The following is a 16,880-nucleotide window of genomic DNA, read 5'->3' on the forward strand; positions in this document are numbered from 1 at the left end:
CTAAACTCTGCAGTCCTGCGTCATCCAGTTGTGAATGATGGCAGGCAATTTCCTAACCAGAGGAAGAGGCTCCACAAATATGTCTATCCTCAATGGTGGGGAGCCCAGCACATCAGTATAAAGGGCAAGGTTGCAGCATTTGCAGCTATCTTTAACCAGAATTGCCGAGTGGGTGATTTCTGCCTACTAAGGACCCAGTGTCACAGATGCCAGTCTGTGGCCAATTTAATTTACTCAAGTATGATATCTATGAATGGCTGAAGACATGCTATGGTCCCTGGCCACATTCCAGCAATAGTACCGAAGACTTGTGCTCCAGAACAAGCTGCGCCCTTAACTTAGCTATTCCAAGGCAGCTACAACACTGGCATCTACCTGACAATGTGGAAAATTGCCCAGGTATGGCCTGCCCTCAGAAAGCAGGACAAATCCAACCTGATCAATTACACTGTCATCAGTTTAGTCTTTAATATCAGTAAAGTGATGGGACATATCATCAACAGTGATATTAAGAAACACTTAACCTGCTCACTGATTCTTAGTTTGGAGCCTGAGCAAAACTGACGTCAGTGGGAATCAGGGGAAAACTCTTCACTTGGAGTCATATCCTGCACAAAGGAAGGTGACTCTGGTTTTTGGAGGTTAATCATCTCTGTCCGTGGACATTACTGCAGGCATTCCTTGGGGAAGGTTCTAGGCCCACCATCATCAGCTGTTTCATCAATGACCTTCCCGCCATCATAAGGTTAGAAGTAGGCATGTTCCCTGATGATTGTGTAGTACCAATGTGTAGTACCATTCACGATTGCACGATTCAAACTTGGGCTGATAAGTGACGAGTAACATTTAAGCCACACAAGTGCCTGGCAATGGCCATCCCTAACAAAAGAAAATCTAACTATGTCCCCTTGACGTTAAATGGTATTACCATCTCTGAATCCCCCCACTATCAACATCCTAGGGTTTATTGACCAGAAATTGAACTGGACTGGCATATAAATACTGTGGCTACAAAAACAGGTCAGGGCTGGAAATTTTGAGGCAAACAATTAATTTCTTGACTCCCCACTCCTTGCCTGTCCACCATCTATAACAAGCCAGGAGTGGAATGGAATACTCCACTTAACTGCGTGCAGCTCCAACAGCGCTCAAGAAGCTGGCTTGGTTTAAAACCATCCAGGACAAAATAGCCTGTTGGTGACTTAGTTGTCACCTTTTAAAAATTTGCTTCCTCCACCATTTGATGCACAATGGCTGCAAACAGCATGTAGCATATACCAGATGCACTGCAGCAACTCACCAAGGCTCCTTCAGCTGAACCTTCCAAACACTACCACCTAGAAGGACAAGGGCAGCAGGCACATGGGAACATCACCACCTACAAGTTCCCCTCCAAGCTACAGAGAATGCTGACGTGGAGCTGTATCACTGTCTCTTCACTGTAGCATCCTGAAACTCCCTTCCTAACAGCGCATAGACTGCAGCAGTTCATGAAAGTGGCTCACTACCACCATGTCGAGTGCAATTAGGGATAGACAACAAATGTTGAAAGAAGAAATAAAAAAGAAAATGTGTGGGAGTTCCGATATGGTTCCCTCAATAGAGCACTCAGTGGTCTAAGCAATAGAAATTGAGTTGATCAACAAATCCAAACCGTAAAATGTGATTTTACTGTCCATTCACTTTGAAGTAGGTTGTTTCATAATTTATATGACGGTATTGTATTTACTTTGAGTTGACTTTTGAGCGTTGTGGTGCAGCTTATCTGTTTGATTTGGTAGGTTTTTTACAGTGTTGTTCAAAGGTGAAAATAGTATTGCGATTGTTTAGGTTTACCAAATTGACCGAATCATGAAGGATAGTGGATTTTGTACTTTGGGTATGGATGGAATAGAGCCAACCTGGACAACCACAAAATGTCTGCCAAAATGGAAAACATGGACAGTGTATTGATGTACCTAATCTAAATATTATACACCTCACCAGCAGTACCTACTGTCAGAGCTTGCGTACTCCCACAGAGCAGACCTGAATATTTGACCACCTATCTCTGAAATGACCACAAAAACAGTCAAACCCACTTTCTGCCCTTTGCACTCTTATTTTAAAAAATGCTGTCCCAATAATGTATTGGGCTTGAAGGCATTTTCAAGCATTTCGTAATAAGCATTGCCCATATGATAGTGATCGCACTTCATTTGCAGGCCACTTAATTCTGTTTTCTTCTGAGGCTTTATTCTGTTGTTTTTTTGAAACTAGCAAATATACCCAATAACTGTGTGTTAGGAATTAGAACGTCAAAATCTTAAAATGCAATTGAAATCCAGGTTTTAATTAAACCATGTATTTGGGGTGGTGCTGTGAACTGAGCCACACTCGTTTGTGTGATTCTGCTGTTTGGGAAGGTAGCCATTGATCAGGTCCGAATTCTTTAAATTTATCTTTGTTTATACTTGAAACATTTGCTGTCTTCAAAAATATCTGTGCTACCTTTCTTTAGTAGCTAGTTTTTTACAAAAACTGTAAGTGATTTCCAAATTTGAGACTAATTCCAAGCTTGATATAAAATTTAATACTTCTGACAATTGTTTACCAAATAATTGTGACAAAATCAACTTCATTTTGTGCAAGAGAATAGTGCCTGTGCTTGGGGCTGAAATAATTGTTAGCTGTACCAATCATGCGTTCTGAAAATCGTAATTGGCCACATATTCAAAATTGTAACCAATAATTAAAATGAATCATGAAGTTAAATAGAGAATGAGAATTCTCTCTTGCAAATAGCTATCACTATGTCAAGGCTTGTACAGAAAATTATCAATCTATTGGGTATAGCGTTCTATGTAAGATCAAATTAGCAAGTTGGCTGAATGAAAGGTTTAAGCCAAAGTGATCAGAGATGAATGTTCATTCTATTCAAGCCCAGACCCCCGTCGTTTTTCCACTAAGGTTTCATTTCCTTATCTTCTAGTGCATAATTTAATCACCCATTAGGAAAGAGCAATGTCTAGTTCATCTTGCATTTATTTAGTTGTTGCTTCAATGATGCTGAAAAGTCAAAACTATACTAGTGTGTGAATATAAATTCCAGGAGTTTTGAGTTGAAATAGTGTTGAGGTATTTGAGAAATGATCTTTCTCACAGTTGTGCAGTGCAGAAGTTTTAAACCTACATTTTAATTTGGAATGGCCGTCAGAGAAGTAAACTGTATAGTCGACCAAGTGTTTGCTGTTACTATTTTTGAAAAAGCTGTTTTAAGTCCAAAAGAAGATAATTTCATTTCATTTTGTAGAACTGCTTGATGTGTGATTGGCGTAAGTCCCTTCTTGCAGGTGTATAACACTGAACACTCTCACCTTTTCAACTTCCCAACATCCAGGGTATAAAACACTGTGCAGCTGAGGCACTAATAGTGGAAGAGATGGAAGCTGGTGTCCTGGGGGCACTCGCAGTGTGTATTCTCGCTTTGCAAGCTTTTTCAATTTACGTTTTGTTTATCCCTCTTTCAAACAAAAAGGAAATTTTACAGTTGATTTCAAATGACATTTTACATGGCTGAAAGAATTCCATGAGGTATCATGTCTTGGAAAAGAATCTTACACAGAAAGCTGATAAGTAGATGTGGGATTAATGAAGACCATGTAGAATAGACTGAGTCCGTTGTACAGTTTGGGGCTTATTAGTGTATAAATTTTTTTTAAATGTTCATTTTGTACTCTGAGCAGTGTATATCCATTAAACGATGCTTTACTCTCACAGGAGTTCACCTGACACACGGTCTATGTTTGGGCCAGTACAACACAGCATCTGTAGGGTAGGGTGATGCAACTACCAAAATTATATTTGTGAAGATTTGCATTATGTTTGACGTGTGATCTTAATGGAGCTTACGTTATTTCTTGTGTTTTTTTTGTAACTGCATCCTAAATTTTGCCACTTGCGCACATGGATTTAGAATTAACAAGTTAAGTGCTTTGGAGTAGCTTAGACCAAATGAAAGCACTGCACTTCTGTAACATAATTGAGGTTATAAAATTCTGGACAGTGCTTTTTTTAATGTATTTATAACTCGTCTCATGAGTGGTGTTTTGATCTTTTTAATTTTTTTTTAGTTTTATGTGATTTCAATGTGTTTTTCTCCTGTCCGTTATCGCTCACATATGTAATGGCTCCTATGCAGCTAGATGAAAGAAGTGCGTGGGCAGGTGTATAAAGTGGGTTCGAATCAGGTCAGTATGGAAAATCCTGTAAGTGACCACATCTGAATACCCTTACTTAAATTGGAATCCTAATTTTAATTTGGTTGTTTTTGGCATGATTGCTGTCAAAAATGGAGTTCAGTCATTTTAGGTGCTTCAATTGATAGTGACACCTCTTTAAATCTTTAGGAACTTTATTTGAATGAAACTTTTCTCCTTGTTTCTCTTAAAGTAGGGCAAGGAGCTCTACCCTTATTTAACTGAATCTGTTGATATGGACGACTCTGCCCGTTTCAGTAAGTTTGAAATCCGTCTGTAGTGCAGTGTTAGACACATTGCTCTCTGTTTGCACAGTCCAGGTAGACTGGCAGTTTTGTTGGTGAACTTCTTTCCCTGCAGCCAGAGTAATTGTATTCAGCTTTGTAGATATCACAAAGTTGATTTTCCTACGATTTCATTTCCAAGACATGATACTTGCCTGGAACCTTCTTCACGAAAGACTGATTGACCTCTTAAAATACATCTTGCCCTAAACGAATGTGAAATCATCTGTGTGACTCGTAATACAGTAAACGTACTTGGGTGAAAAAGTATGTTTCCGATTGCCGCCTTACCTTACAAGTCCAGGAAGGACAGTCCATAAAAGACTACTGCCACATTTACATTGTAGGTTGGGCAAGGTTATGAAAGCTGTTGAAAAGGTTTTAATAATCCACAGTAGGAAGGGAGGAGAGAATTCTAGGACTGGGGTGTAATGCGAGTCCCTACTAATGCTGGTTTGGGGTAATGAGCAGTTTGGCAGGATTGAGGTACTGGCTTGAGACCTGTTCATGTTGAATTATATACAGAGTAAAGCCCAGTCTTCTAAAAGGTTGTGCATTTGATGCCAGTAATCTCTGGAATGTTGTGGTTCTACAACAATTAATCCCCCTTGTGCTGCCCTATAATGCATTAATTATGGTGGTAACCTGCAGTGTTAGTATGGACACAAGTTTGCTCTGAAAGTTGCCACTTCAGCCTGACCTGGCAGTGATATGTTTCCCTTTCTGTATAGAACATTTCTGGTATGTGATCCAATCTTTACACAAGTGCACGTTTATACAAAATTATTTTGCTTTTGTAGAGTCCTATAGTAGTGAGTAACTTAATAACAAGCAGCTACTGGATGTGCACAAAACAACTATCTTGATTTCCATTACTACCCGGAGACAAACCTTGTCAAATAAGCAATCAGGTAGGAGGAGGTTGAAGGTGGGAGGGGGGAGCTGAACTCAACAAGGTGCTTAAACGCAGCATTCAGAAATTTATGCTTTCGTAGTATGCCACATCTTTAGTGGTGAGCACCAGTTTGGTTATAGATAAACTGTTCATATATATCTAGATGCAGCATTCTGCTTCATATTGAATTTTGAAAGCTTAATTTTTAATGGCTTCAGTTGTGGTAATTTTACTGCAAATGTTTTTTGACTAATCTATTAAGTTAAAAGTAAGTGTTTTGCTAAAATCCTCAAGCTATTACTGGGCTACTTTACAGACACGACTGAATTTTAATCATTTAGTTTAGAAAAGGCACATGGTATTGGAAACATACTTTGTCAGAGGGATGGAAGCTGGGATTACTTGCTACGTGTGTGTATGATTCATAGTTTCTCATCTAACCCTGTGTTGCACTATGACCTCTGTATTGCAGGAGATGCCAGTCGGCAGCGAATTAGATTTACTGACGATCGGGTCTGCAAGAGCCACCTCCTGAGCTGCTGTCCACATGATATTCTTTCTGGAACGGTAATATATTTTGATAAATTAAAAGATATATGTTTTAATTCACAATTTTTATAAATAGTGAAATCTGATACTGAACATTATATGCTTGTTGCTGAGCTTTTTGCTAAAATAGGAGCACTTTGTAATTAAAGGTGAGTTCACGTAGGCAGCTGCTAGTTAGATACTAAATACTGAAGTATGATCTTTCCTGTCGTTTCAGTATGAAATAAGCACCGATTAGTTCTCTAAATTCAGTCCAATGCCTTTGAACCAAATGATTTAAAACCATTCTATCAGTTCACTGTCACTTTTGGCTGCTCTCTCACGTATACCGATTTTAATGGTTTGTCCATGATATTACTCACGGGAAATTGTATGATGCACTGCTGTATAATGATAGGAATATTATATCATGGGATGGAAATAGTAAAGTGTGAAATTAATCATTTTGCTCGGAAAATAGATTTGACTGGTGAAAGATTGGGAAATTAAATTCAGAATAACAAAAAAGACAGAATCAACACATCAGGTGTTCAGTGAAGATTGTAGGCGCATTGACAAAAACGTAGCTGAAAAGCTGAAATGGTATAATCATTCTCTGTGGAGAGAGAGGAAAACAAAGATGGTGAGGTGAGTCATGAAGGTGATGCTGTCAGGAAGAAGAGGGAGAAGGCCTCAGACCAGATGGAGAGATATGGTGGCAAGAGACGTAAATGCAGCAGGGTTGGAAGAGCAATGAGTGACTTCCAGGATTATTGAAATAGAAAATAGTGAACAATCAGTATTATGGTGACCTCAAGTGAAACAGAAGAAGCCAAAAGAAGAAATTGGATGAAGCCACAACTGTGTGCAGTTTTGATCGTCATACATAAGGAAGGACATACTCAAGAGGGAATGTCACAAAGGTTCGTTTGACTCGTTCCTAGAGTGAAAAATTGTAGTGTGAGGAATTATTGAGTACATAAGGCCTACCTTCAATGGAGTTCGAAGAATAAGTGATCTAATTGAAATATATAATGTTCTTAAGGTACTTGACAAGGTAGATGCTGATAAAATGCTTCCCCGGGCTGGGGAATTCAGAACGCAGGATCAGCCTCCAAATTAGAGGTTTAGGACGGAGGTGAGAAATTTATTCGCTGAAAGGATTGTGAATCTTTGGGATTCTCTATAGCTGAAAGCTGTGAATGTTCAGTCGTTGAGTGTATTCAAGCAAGGGATCAATGAATTTTTTACAACAGATGAAATTAAGAAATGTAGGGAAAGTATGGGAAAATGGACTTGAAGTAGAAAATCAGACATGGAAATAAAAATTTCTAGCCTCTGGCAGAATTTCAACTTTGGAATACAAAGAACAACACAGCACGGGAAACAGGCTCTTCGGCCCAACGAGTCCGCGCGGCCATCTTAACAAAGCATTTTTCCTACACCTCCCTTGACCCGTGTCTATGCTTATGGTACCCCCGTTGGAAACCAGATCCAGGGGAGAATAATTTAGGGACAATTTGTTACACCAATCAGCCTAACAGCACATCTTTGGGGTGTGGGAGGAAACCGGAGCATCCGGAGGAAACCCACGCTACCACAGGGAGAATGCGCAAACTCCCACAGATACTGGCCCAAATCCATGTATCTGCACAGCTAGCAGTGATAGTCACTGAGCTGTTGTGGTGCCCATCTGCTGGTCCAGTTTTAAGCGCACACAACGATGCAAAGCACTAGGCCACTCTCGAAACATGCAAGAGCAGCCCACGTACGACCTGCCGTGTGCATGCCGCTCGTTAGACAACAAGGTGGACTGATGCACCTGCGGAGTAAAAAAGACAAAACGTCAACACATGTAACATTAGATTTCCAGTAACGTCCCGAGGCTCTGACCCTTATTTAAAACCGTCTCCTATAACCCTCCATCCCTGTTTCGCTCATGTGCCTATCTAAGTAAACCTTAAACAAGTCCAGCGTGCCTGCCTCCACCACCTTACTTGGTAGTGCATTCCATACTCCCACGACCCTCTGTGTGAAAACCCTCCCTCTAGTATCCAAATTACACTTCTCCCCCCCTCACCCTTAGCTCGTGACCCCTCGTGATATTTGTCTCCAATCTGGGAAAAAGCCTGCCACTGTTTACTCTATCTATACCCTTCATTATTTTATACACCTCTATCAGATCCCCCCCCCTTAATCTCCGTCTTTCTAAGGAAAGGAACCCCAGTTTACCCAATCTTTCCTCATAACCCAGTCCTTCCATATCAGGCAACATCCTGGTAAACCTCCTCTGCACTCTCTCCAGGGTCTCCACATCCTTCCGGTAGTAAGGTGACCAGAACTGGACACAGTACTCCAAATGAGGTCTGACCAACGTTCTGTACAACAGTAGCATTAGACGCCAGCTCTTATACTCTATACCCCTTCCTATAAAGGCTAGCGTACCGTAAGCTTTCTTTGCAACCTTCTCCACCTGGGTTTCCACCTTCAGAGACTTGTGCACTTGCACTCCCAGGTCGCTCTGCATTTCTATACTCTTAATTGGTCTACCCTTTATCATGTAACTCCTCCCTGCGTTATTCTCTCCAAAATGCATCACCTCGCATTTATCAAGATTAAATTCCATCTGCCATCTGTCTGCCCAATATACCAGCCTATCTATATCCTGCTGTGTCACCTGACAATCCTCCTCGCTATCTGCCAATCCTGCCATCTGCCATCCTGTGTCATCTGCAAACTTGCTGATCACACCACGTACGCCCTCTTCCAAGTCATTTATATATATTACGAAGAGAAGAGGTCCCAGTGCTGCACCTTGCGGCACATCACTGGTGACAGACCTCCAGCTAGAAAAGGACCCTTCCGCTACTACTCTCTGTCTCCTGTTGCCTAGCCAGTTTTCAATCCATCTAGATACCTGTCCCTGTATCCCATGTCCCTTAACCTTTTCTACCAGCCTACCGTGAGGGACTTTGTCAAACGCCTTACTGAAATCCTTATAGACGACATCAACGGCTCGTCCATCGTCAACCGTTTTTGTCACCTCCTCAAAAAATTCTACCAGATTCGTAACCAAGACCTCCCCTGAACAAAGCCATGCTGCGAATCCCTAATCAGATCGCAATGCTCCAAATGCTATCCCTAAGAATTTTTTCCAACAATTTTCCTACCACTGGCTTATAATTACCAGGGTTATCCCTACTGCCCTTTTTAAACAGTGGTACCACATTAGCTATCCTCCAGTCCTCTGGGACCTCACCTGTGTCCAAAGTAGAGACAAAGATTTGCGTCAGAGGCCCAGCAATTTCATCTCTCACCTCCCTAAGCAGCCTGGGATAAATGCCATTAGGCCCCGGAGCTTTATCAGTTTTGATGCGACCTAAAAACCCAAACGCTTCCTCCCTCGTAATGGATATTTCCTTCAACTGGTCTACAGCTTGGAGGGCCAAGACACCAAGCCCCTCTCCTTCGTGAATATGGACGCAAACTATTCATTCAGGATCTCCCCCATTCCCTCAGACTCAATGCACAGTTCCCCTCCTTTGTCCCTAAGAGGACCTATTTTCCCTCTAACCACCCTTTTGTTCCTAATATAAGAGTAAAATGCCTTTGGATTTTCCTTAATCCTATCAGCCAAAGCAATTTCATGCCCCCTTTTCGCCCTTCTAACTCCCCTTTTGAACTCCCTCCTGCTCTCTCCATTCCCAGTTGCTTAGACCTAACATATGCCTCTCTCTTCTTTTTGACCAAGTCCTCGATATCCCCTGTAATCCACGGCTCTCTAATCCTGCCTTTCCCATCCTTCCTCTTTACCAGCACGTCTTTCCTGCAACCTTTTCAGTTTGCCCTTGAAAACCTCCCACTTGCCAACCGTGGACTTACCTGCTAACAACCTCTCCCAATCAGTGTCCTTCAGCTCCTTCCTAATCCGGCTATAGCTTGCCTTCCCCCAGTTCAGCACCCTCCCCTTCGGACAGCACTCATCCTTTTCCATTTTTATCCTAAAGTAGACAGACTTGTGGTCACTGTTAGCCACACGTTCGCCTATTGCAACCTCACAGAATTTTGTTCTTTTAGTTCTTTTTCCGACATCTACAGAGGTGATTTTGAAATATATGGCTCTTCAAACATTTTTAAAAGAAAGCAATGCGATTCTGAGCTTCCGGACGCAACAGAAAGGGATTTGCTAATTATTGTAGCAGAACGGGATATGTGCGTGTAGTGTGCCTACCCTTACCCACCTGTGCAGTATTGACTCCGTGACTTTTGTCAGAAGTGGTGCAGAGCATGAGCTGCCACATGAGGAGGAATCAAACATGGTGTGTGAATTCTGCAGGTCATTTCAAGATGGCATGTGGCCCAAAGTGTGAAGCAGCTGGGCAGGGCATCCCTGAGCATGGCTGCAGATTGCAAGGAAATCAGATGACTGGCAGCCAATAGTCTGCAAGCACCTTACTGAGGTACAACTGCACAGCATTCCCTCCTATCGCCCTGCCAATGGCAATTGCTTTCTTGGTAAGACCTGCCCTGGGCAAATTATTTTCTCTCTCCCAATAGCCCTAGACTCCCTGCAAGCAATAACTGGCAAGAACTCCCATTCACACAGATGTGTACCCTTGGCCTGATGACCTCTCTCCCTCTCTTAGACTGGTATGTTTGGGGAAGGGGGGACAGTTTTGCTGAACTTTTGTGTTCTAAATTCAAATTCATGAAGCACTGGGTAGCAGGCTTATTCTCTATCTCTGCCCTAGTTAATCACTGCAGTCGCTAAAGCTGTTTAGTTTCATTGCCCAGGAAGGAACGTTGAATGTGACTGCATCATTGAAAATTGGCATAAACAGTTGTGTGGTAGAAGTCATAGAGCACTCAATTTGTAATTTTGTAAAATGAGGCAAAAATTTGAACTTTAGAAATATGACTTAAATTTGTTTGGAGAGTGTGGCTGCCATCATGTTTGGAGAAATCAGTTACAGTGATGCAAAGTTCTTAAGTACATCAACAGCAATAAAGAGGCTTTATTGTATTAGAAGGTGCTTCACAAGAGCATTATAAAATGTAAGTATGACACTAAACTACAGAAGGAGATATTAGATCAAAGTTAAAGTAAACTTTAACTTCAAAGTTTATTTATTAGTTACAAGTAGGTTTACTTTAATACTGCAGAGAAGTTACTCTGAAATTCCCCTAGTTGCCGCACTCTGGTGCCTGTTCGGGTCAATGCAAGTAACCAACATGCCTTTCAGACTGTGGATGGAAACTGAGCACCTGGAGGAAACCCACGCATCATCCATCAGATGACCAATAGCTTGGTTAAAGAAGTAGGTTTTAAGAAGTGACTTAAAGGAGGAGCGTGAAGGAGAGAGGTGGAGTCTAGGATGCAAATTCCAGAGCTTCGGGTGTTGGCAGCTGAAGGCACAGCCAGCTGTGGTAGAGCAATTTAAAACCGGGATGCTTAGGAAATTATGGAGTATGGATATCTTTGAGTGGTGGGGTAATAGTCAGTTGTGGGACTGGTGAAAATTATAGAATTAGGTATGAGTGAGGCCATGAACAGATTGAAAAACAAGTATGAGAATTTTAAAGTGGAGGTGTTGCTTAACTAGAAATCTGTCTAGGTCAGCAAGCACAAGGGTGCCAAGCAATCAGGATTTGGTGTGATGAAAGATTCGGGCAGTAGAGTTTTGGATAACCTCAGGTTTACAGAGGATGAGATGTAGGGGCTGGCCAGGAGTATATTAGAATAGACAAATCTAGAGGTATCAAAGACATGGATGTGGGTTTCAGCAGTAGATGAGCTGAGGCAGAAGTGAAGATGTAAAACCTCTGTACAAGCTTGTGATTTACAACATTTGACTTTAGAACTGTAGTGTGTTCCAACTGTTCAAGCTTAGCTTCAAAGTAAATCGAGTTCTGTGTTAGATCATGGCCTGGAGTTTCCAGGATGCAAATAGGAAGCTGGATCCATGGAATGCTGAGGTCATTGAAAATAGGAGCAGGAGTAGGCCATTCAACCCTTCAAGACTGTTTTGTCATTCATTATGATCATGCTGATCATTCTACTCAATAGTCTGATCCTGCTTTCCCCCCCATATCCTTTGATTCCCATGTGCCCCAAGAGCTACATCTAACTCCTTCTTAAAAAAGTAAAATATTTTGGCCATTGCTTTCTGTCATAACGAATTCCACAGCCTTACTACACTCTGGATGAAGAAATTTCTCCTCATTTCAATCCTAAAATGTTTATCTCTCATCCTTGGACTATGACTCTGTTTCTGGATGCCCTCATTATCAGAAACAGCCTTCCTGCATCTACCCTATTTATTCCTGTTAGAATTTTATAAGTTTTTATGAGATCCTATCATTCTTCTGAACTCCAGTGAATATAATCCAAACCAACTCATTGTCTCCTCATACGTCAGTCCTGCTATCCCATGAATCAATCTGGTAAATCTTTGCTGCACTTCCTGTGTAGCAAGGTCATCCTTCGAGTGTGCACGAGCTTTCGGAGTGCTGCCCCTTCACTCACCTGACGAAGGGGCAGTGCTCTGAAAGCTCGTGCTACCAAATAAACCTGTTGGACTTTAACCTTACATTGTGAGACTTCTTACTGTGCAAACCCCACACAGACATTGAACCTGGATCCGTGGGCCTATGAGGCAGCAGTGCTAATCACTGTGTGCCACTGTGCCGCAAGGTAAACGAAAGGAAAGCTAATGTTTCTTACCACCTTGAAGATTAATAATTCCACCCATTTGCATTCACTAAAGATCATAAAAGCTCTATAATTACATGATTCCTTGTCAGTAAATTTTTTCAGACCTTTTTTGTCTTCAATCACACTATTCCGTAAATCTTGATGAATGGTGGAACAGTCTTGAAGGGCCAAATGGCTGACTCCATTTCTCTCTTTCATGTCCCTATCATGTTGTCATATAACTCCATCATAGCAATGATATGTTATATTAGCTGTTGTGGTTATTTCAACTCAAAAATAGTAAGTGTTTAAATAAATCCTCAGATTGCGCAATTCATTGCAGTTTTGTCAAGAATCATTTTTGAGAAATGATTGTCAGGCAGGCAAGATTTCAAGATTTTTTTGTGAAAAGCCAAGAGTTGCAGCTTGTTACTGTGTACTAACAAATGCACTACTTTTTTATTATAGAAAAGGATTAGAAAGTTATGAAAGAAAGATAAAGACATAGGTTAATAGGGCACCTTTCATGAGCTCAAAATGTTCCAAAGTGTAATCTAGGAAATGTGGTAGCCAGGTCCCCACACAGCAATGTAATAATGATCAGATATCATCTGTTGTAGTGACGTTGTTTGAAGGATAAATATTGACCCCATGAGACTTGGAAGAACAATTCTTCTCTTCAAACTAGTGCTCACTTTATGTACATTTGAAAGAGCATGCAGGGCCTCAGCTTAACATCTCATCCATAAGATGGCATCCCTGACAGTGCAGCATTTCCGAAGTACTACTCTGTCAGCCTAGGTTTTTTGTGCCTATGTGTCTAGAGTGGCATTTGAACCGATAATATTCTGAATGAAAGTGTGCAATCAGTGGAACCAGGCTGGCGCTTCATGATATATAAGGCAGATTATATTACCTAACTGATGCAATACAGTTACATACTCAACTCAAGACTCTTGACATTTTCTGTGTACATTTCAAATTGCCATCTTTGTCATACTTTTTAAAAGTGTTACGATGCATTAGATGATGTTGTATTTATTGCAATATCTCAGTAAAAAAAGTGGTAGGTTCAGGTTTAATTGCTATTCAGTCTTCAGGGTTGCGTCCCTGACTCAATTTTAGCTGTGATATGTAAGGATCGCTGAGGTGAGACATTCTGAATTATTTTCAAATTATTTTCAGACCTTGTTCCTGAAAGTTCTTGCTGCAAATGTATGATTTGTTTCCCTATATGTTTACATAGGGAAATTTACTAGGATAGCCAAACGTGCAAGACACATTTATGACAAGCATGCACACTATCAGTCATACCAGTCCAGAGGCAAACCGCGAGAAAGAAGGCTAACCATTTACAATAGACAGGAAAGTCCCTCCAACACATATCTTATTGATACAGCAGTTGTAAGGGCTTATAGTATCTGATTAACCGTAACAGGCATTCGATTTTCAAAGAAAAGTTTGACTTTACACCTTAGATACTCACCTACTGCCTGAAATTTGTCACTGTCTTCCGATCTACAAAACTGTTTTCAACAAAAGCTATTAAGCACTGATTATTCAACAGCTGTTGGAGTATTGTTATCTGAAAAGGGCAGAGCAGCATTTTAGAAGCCCTGAAATGCATGCTGTTGTCATTCTACAGTAGTGTATTATTCAGCTTATTGTGAACCATGTCAGCAGAGACCACAAACCTGTGACCTTATGATGTACTGATAATGTGATTCTTACGAAACTCATAAGGCTGCATCAGTATATTTAAACATGGAAGATCGTAACAATCAAGTCTACCCTTCACATGCTAATGCATGAAGGAATGAAGGTTATAAAACAGAAGGTGTGTAAATTTGACAGTTTTACAAATCTGCAATGAAATTTAATAGATCCGTCCCATCCCCTTAATTGTGTGTATAGAATTAAAAAGCCAAACCACTTCTAAATGCAGTACCCAACTTGAATATTTCCTTTTTCATGAGTTAAACCCATGTTGCAAAACAACAAGCAAGATTGAAAAGAATACAAAGAAAACTGTAGTGATTTTGCTGATGCCTAGTTTGGCTGGGTCACAAAAGAGTTCAGTTACCGAGGGTGAGACGAGAGTTGACTGATCTTGACATATCAAGACGGGATTTAACCAATGGGACATCGAGACACTGTAGTAAAATTGAAGTAATTGGAAATCGATGGGGGAGGGGGGCAGGGGTCACATTTAGCACAAAAGAGAATGGTTATGGTTGAGTTAAACAAAGAACAAAATCAGCCTGGGAAACAGGCCCTTCGGCCCAATGAGCCCGCACCGCCATCTCAACACCACCAGTCCACCTCTCCACCCACGACCCCTGTCTAATGTTTTATGGCCATCCAGATTGAGGGAAACTGATTTAGGGACAATTTATTCCTGCCAATCAGCCTAACCGCACATCTTTGGGGTGTGGGAGGAAACCGGAGCACCCGGAGAAAACCCACGCAAGCACGGGGAGAATGCGCAAACTTCCACAGACACTGGCCCAAATCCATGTGTCTGCACAGCAATCAGCGATAATCACTGAGCTGTCATCTTGTCCAGTTTAGGCACACACTAACAACATGAAGCACTAGGCCAATCTCGAACAACCAAGAGCAGCCCCAGTACGACCCATCGCGTGTATGCCCCTCGTTGGATACGAGGTGGACCGACTTAAAACCTGTGAATTAGGACATTATCTTAAGGGATAAACACATTGAAGAAGGAAGAGCGGTAGATGTGGTTTATATGGACTTCAGCAAGGCTTTTGATAAGGTCCCTCATACAAGACTTATTGAGAAAGTGAGGAGGCATGGTATCCAAGGAGACGTTGCTTTGTGGATCCAGAACTGGCTTGTCCACAGAAGGCAGAGAGTGGTTGTAGATGGATCTTTATCTGCATGGAGGTTGGTTGGTCACTAGTGGAGTGTCCAGGGATCTGTTCTGGGATCCTTGCTGTTTGTGATTTTTATAAATATCCTGAAGGAGGAAGTGAAGGGATGGGTTGGTAAGTTTGCCAATGACACGAAGGTTGGAGGTATTGTGGATAGTTTGGAGGAATGTCAGAAGTTGCAGCGTGACATAGGATGCAAGACTGGGCGGAGATGGACTTCAACCCGGATGAGTGTGTGGTGGTTCATTTCAAATGGGATGAAGGAATATAATATTAAGGGTAAGACTCTTAGAAGTGTGGAAGATCAGAAGGATCTTGGGGTCCAGGTTCATAAGACTCAAGTCAGCTTTGCAGGTAGAGGATGTGGTTAAGAAGGCGTACTCCAGACCCCACTTGGAGTACTGTGCTCCGTTCTGGTAGCCTCATTACAGGAAGGATGTGGAAGCCATTGAAAGGGTGCAGAGGAGATTTACAAGGATGTTGCCTGGATTGGGTGGCATGCCTTATGAAGATAGGTTGAGAGAGCTCGGTCTTTCTTCTTGAAGAGATGAAGGAAGAGAGATGACCTGATAGAGGTGTATAAGATGTTGAGAGATATAGATCAGGTGGATTCTCAGAGGCTTTTTCCCAGGGCTGAAATGGCTGCCACAAGAGGACACAGGTTTAAGGTGCTGGGGAGCAGGTACAGAGGAGATGTCAGGGTAAGTTTTTCACTCAGAGGGTGGTGCGTGAGTGGAATCGGCTGCCAGGGGTGGTGGTGGAGGCAAATTCGATAGGGTCTTTTAAGAGACTTCTGGATGAGTACATGGGACTTCATAGAAGTGAGGGTTATAGGTAAGTCTAGTAGATAGAGATATGATCGGTGCAACTTGTGGGCCGAAGGGCCTCTTTGTGCTGTAGTTTTTCTGTGTTCTATATTCAGCTGTTTCATCGATGATCTGCCTTCAAAAGCTTAGAAATGTTGACATTAACTAATGATTGGTCAGCATTCTGTCATTTAGTACTGAGATGAAAAATTTCTTCAGCATCTTTGGACCGTAACCACCTGTATGTCAGCTCAGTGTCTAAATATAAGTCACAATATAAGGACTTCATTAAGTAAAGCATTTTCACAATGTTATGTTCTGATAAGGCATATAATTGGAATTTAAAAGTTTTTACTTCAGACCTGATGTATGTTGATGATTTATAATCTTGCGTTGGACATCTTTTGTGTTGGGTCATGCTGATTTAAGCATTGTTGGAGAATCCAATATCTAATGATTTGCTCCTCTTGTTTTAAGACACCTGTCCATTTTCATGATGGTGAATTGAAGTAATGGTTTGATATTGTTATTTTGTTAC

The 16,880-nt window shown here is 41.4% G+C and overlaps 1 protein-coding gene across 9 annotated transcripts in view; it reads left to right on the top strand.

Moving 5' to 3' along the window:
* LOC145361526 (putative RNA-binding protein Luc7-like 2) overlaps window positions 1–16,880 on the top strand; it is an 84,683-nt gene that overhangs the window by 34,415 nt on the left and 33,388 nt on the right. For 5 of the 9 annotated variants that reach the window (XM_080217339.1, XM_080217341.1, XM_080217342.1 and 2 more), the window contains one exon: window positions 5,890–5,984. In XM_080217339.1, the coding sequence (XP_080073465.1) occupies window positions 5,890–5,984 (95 nt within the window). The other 4 variants (XM_080217345.1, XM_080217348.1, XM_080217347.1 and 1 more) reach the window with 3 other exon arrangements.

This window comes from Carcharhinus amblyrhynchos, chromosome 35 (assembly GCF_965287045.1).
Source record: "Carcharhinus amblyrhynchos chromosome 35, sCarAmb.v2.hapA, whole genome shotgun sequence".
In the NCBI taxonomy this organism is placed as follows: Eukaryota; Metazoa; Chordata; class Chondrichthyes; order Carcharhiniformes; family Carcharhinidae; genus Carcharhinus; species Carcharhinus amblyrhynchos.